General features: G+C 37.4%; 1 protein-coding gene across 1 annotated transcript; it reads left to right on the top strand.

Annotated features, from left to right (window-relative positions):
• Positions 1 to 1,268: 1,268 nt before the first annotated feature.
• LOC149167420 (leucine-rich repeat receptor-like protein kinase TDR) lies at positions 1,269 to 3,332 on the top strand. The gene is made up of 2 exons (XM_089431536.1): positions 1,269 to 2,000; positions 2,872 to 3,332. The coding sequence occupies exons 1-2, from the start codon at positions 1,421 to 1,423 to the stop codon at positions 3,297 to 3,299; spliced, it is 1,008 nt and encodes a 335-aa protein (XP_089287662.1). The 5' UTR covers positions 1,269 to 1,420; the 3' UTR covers positions 3,300 to 3,332.
• The last annotated feature ends 1,230 nt before the right edge of the window (positions 3,333 to 4,562 follow it).

The raw sequence follows: 4,562 nt of genomic DNA, 5'->3' as shown, positions 1-4,562 counted from the left end.
ATTTATTTTTAAATTTATTTTGGCCGACACTAGCAAAATTTCAACTTTGATGATGGAAAAACATCGATGTAACCATACTAGGCTGTAGAGTGAGCTTGGCATATTCATATTATTTTCATCCTCAACATTGAGGATTGTGTAAAGCTCAGTGGAAGATGCCCCTTGGAATGATGGACAAACATGGCTGTAACCATACTAGGCTGTAGAGTGAGCTTGGCATATTCATATTATTTTCATCCTCAACATCGAGGATTGTGTAAAGCTCAGTGGAAGATGCCCCTTAGAATAGTTTTGATGCCCCCAAAATGACTTCCATTCTCAACCCCTCCCCATGACATTTGAACTTAAGACCTCGTAACAACTAAACCCCATACAAACCAACTACCCTACAACTTATCATGGATCAACCACAACAATACTTATTATAATAATTTAAAACCAATATTTCTAATTACGCTGTAAGGCGTTTCCCTCTGAAATGAACTCCCCCAAATGCCTTTCTGTCATAATCTTAACCGTTAGATCTTTCGTTAGACGATTGAACAAAAATCAACCGTCTGATTTAATAAAAAATGTTTTAAAACATTAAAAATATTTAAAAACGTTCCACTTTCCACTTGACATCTGTGCGTCGAGCATGGGAAACATGAACGTATATGCCTATAATAGCAACAAGAAAACCGTAGAAAAGAAAATATAAGGGGGCGAAGAAGGGAAAAATCGAAAGTATGTACAGGTGGGTTGAGCAGATTTGCCACTGGGTATCATCGAGATTGCCACTGGGCATCATCGAGATTGCATGTTTCGATCACCCATTCAGCGACTATCGGTGGGCCTTTCCATTTTGTTGTCAAAAAAATTACCTCCGATTCGAACGCAGACAAATTGATTCGAAACCCACTCAGCCATTGGCATTCCCTCCTTTTTTTCGAGGCTTGGATCAAATTTCTCTTATCTTCTCTGTACTAGGTGAATTGGGTCTCAGCCATAATCGAGCTTTGGGTTTCAGTCATAATCGATCTTTGGGTTTCAGTTATAATCGAGCTTTGAAATCTGCAAAAAGGAGGTTATTGAGAGAAGAATAAGTGGATTTGCAGGTTGCTGCCAATTTGATGATTTTGATTGAATGTGCTAATTAGCATAATGGCAGAATAGGGAAAATCGAGCTTGGGAGCTTGTCTTTTATTTATATTCAGCTTGATTATATATATATTTTAGTTCGGGTGAAGCGGCATCATGGTGCAGGGAGCAATTTAGGGTAGCTTTTATGATAACAATAATAAGAACTGAACCTTGTTTTTGGGCCTGGATTTAACCGTGGTGGAAATGGAGCCGGGTTTTAGGAGAGAGTTTTTAGCAATCATGGCTAGCGATCTTATGACTAAATATCACAGAAGAACATCCTGAAAACCCTTGGAAGATGACCTCATTCCAGCGTCTCAGCTTCACAACAGAAGATATTTTGGAGAGCTTGAAGCCTGATAACATGATTGGCATTGGAGCAGCCAGTACAGTTTACAGGGTTGAAAGGCTGGGGGGTCATGCCATAGCTGTGAAGAAGCTACGGTGGGTGGAGAAAGAGAAAGAGGGAGGGAAACGAAAGAAAGGGGTATTAGCAGAGGTAGAAGTCCTGGGAAATGTTAGGCACAGAAACATAGCTAAATTGTTGGGTTGTTGCTCCGGCAATGAGGAGACTCTTCTTCTTTATGAATACATGCCTAATGGAAGTTTGGCTGACCTCTTGCACGGGAGAAAGGAAGAGAACATGCTCACTGAGTGGATGACAAGATACAATATTGCAGTTGGAGTGGCTCTGGGCTTATGCTATCTTCATCAAGATTGCCGTCCTGCCATTGTACATAGAGATGTTAAGCCTAGCAATATATTGCTTGATTCTGACATGACTGCAAGGGTTGCAGATTTTGGAGTTGCAAAGCTGATTCGAACTGGTTCGGAGGCCATGTCTTCTGTTATTGGCTCCTATGGCTACATTGCTCCAGGTAAAGTAGTTTCAAACTTCAGAACTATAAGTGGTCATTCTTTTTATGGTAACATTAATTTTCTTTTCAGAAACCATATACATTCTAACATCTTAGGATATAGCTTGTTCTTGAATGATACTCTGTCCATCCATCTTATGTTACATGATTGTCTCTGATGTGAGAAATTTACTTACAAAGTGTCTAACATCTTAGGTTACTCCATCAATCCATTCTATGTCAACATGGTTGTCTCTGGTGTGAACAATATACTTGCAAAGTGTCTAACATTGTAGGTTATACTTTGTTCTTGAATGATACTCCATCAATTCATTTTATGTTAACATGATTGTCTCTGATGTGAATAATTTACTTACAAAGTGAGTTAGGATGGTCTAAGTGCATTTTTCTTTCAGTTTCATGATTGTTTACCCTGGAAAATCTAAGAATACAAAAGGAGAATCTTGTATTGGTTTTACATCCCTAAAGCATTAAGATTAGCTGAACACAAAAGTAAAAGGGAATCGGTTTTAGCTACTGTTTGGATTTGAAGAAGGAATTCAGAAATATGAGTATTCTCAGATCAGACAACCTTATGGAAAAGGTCTTATTATTTTTATGTATTTGTAAGTTAGTTTGTGTATCAGATTCTCAGTGATTGATGGGTATGGAGTTATCTTTTAGCCCAGCTTAGTTCAAAATCCTAAATTTGCTATAAGGTAGCATTCATTGTTTTCTACATAGCCAATCAAATTCTTACACAGATTTTCTCTTGTAATATATATCTGAAAGTTATATGTTAAACCTAGCACAGACTTGTACTGTTTCATTAATTGAGGATGGTAGCAATCTATTAAGTCCATGAGTCTATGCATCTTTTGGATTTGTGCAGAATATGCCTACACACTTCAAGTCTTTGAGAAAAGTGACATATACAGCTTTGGGGTGGTCCTCTTAGAGCTCTTGACTGGAAGACAGCCAATGGATCCAGAATTTGGAGAAGGTGTCAACATTGTGGACTGGGTCAAGGAAAGAGTTCAGACCAAGGAAGGGATGGAAAAGATCTTAGATCAAAGTGTTAGAGTTCCAAGTTTCTCAGTCAAGGAAGAGATGATGTTGGTCCTCAGAGTGGCTCTCCTCTACACTAGTAGGTCTCCAATCAACCGACCATCGATGAGAGATGTTGTTTCAATGTTATCAGAAGCCCACCCCAAAAGCAAAGCAGCCCTTGACTCCCAATCCTTGCAACAACACAGGTCCCATTCTTCATCTCAGCCAGACAGTCCACCACGCTGTTCTAAGGAAGGAAGCCAACATTAAATATGTTTCCATTGAAGTAATCGTTGTTGGGTATGTTCGTGTTATGAGCTTTTTGGTGATGATCGACATATGTTTATTTTATCAGACTTTTTGCAATACCAGCTACCATGCAATTAGCAGTATTCCTGCTTATTTTACAAGACCTTTTGCAGTATCAGTAATTTGCTATTTCCAATTTGGAGATCTTGAAACATTTTGCAGTACTTGCAATTTGTTATTTTCCATTTGCAGATCTTGAGACATCAATAATTTTTGTTATTGATTATATTTCCTATTTATTTTATAAGACTATGCTATGCAAAGAACAGTATTCCTACTTAATTTCTTATTTTACAAAACTTATTTGCAATTTGCATATATTGTAACCATCAGTAATTTTTTATTTCTTATTTTATAAAACCTATTTGCAATTTGCATATATGGAAACTTGTAATTTTTTATTTCTTATTACTTATGATTATGCACTCTACAATTCTGTGACCAGCTGAATGTCAAGCAATTGAACCGCGATTTAAATCCTATTTTTTCAGCAATAAGTACTATACTTTATCTTTATTTAGTGTAGAGAACCAAGCACTTATTCTACTCATCTATAGAAGGGACAATGGTTGTTTGCCTATGAGGTATAAGGAAATCCTATCAGATGTTTTGTATTTTCGTATGGAATTGAATCATACTCCTGCACACTGTAACATTCATATATATCAACTTGTAGAGGCTTTAATAACACCTGGTATTCTGGTTAGTGATTTTATTGGACCTCATGTGCATATCCTACATGCACAGGATGGACTATTCATATGTTACAGGGTATTATTCTTATTATTTAGGGTGCACATCTTCAGGTGCTCAAGAACGATTACTAGAACAGTCAGTTAATTCTGCAATTTAAAGGATGAAAAAGGAGGTTATAGGAGTCTAGTTTTGGTTCTCATCCACAATGTCACAGTAGTCTGCCTGGGCATGGTTCTCATGGTTTAATAGTGACTTGAGGAGTCATAATACCACAGATCACTAAACACGAACAGCTAAGGTAGCCCAAGGACAATAGCCATCTTTACACATTAATTAAAAATAAAGTGGGTCTTTACAAAAAAGATATTATATGTGCACTATCTGGTATTGGGATGGCTGGAACTCAGGAGGATCCTGTTCTTACACGGGCAGTAGAGGATCCTGTTCTTAGATGCCATGGGCTCTTAAAATGATCCTAATGCAGTTTCATTGTTTATTAATATTCCCATTCTTTTTTATATGCTTGAC

Source organism: Pinus tabuliformis, chromosome 5_1 (assembly GCF_031772625.1).
Source record: "Pinus tabuliformis cultivar Carrire ecotype Pingquan chromosome 5_1, CPIR1, whole genome shotgun sequence".
In the NCBI taxonomy this organism is placed as follows: domain Eukaryota; kingdom Viridiplantae; phylum Streptophyta; class Pinopsida; order Pinales; family Pinaceae; genus Pinus; species Pinus tabuliformis.
Note: the sequence above shows the minus strand (reverse complement) of the source record. Positions and strands in the feature narration are given on the sequence as shown.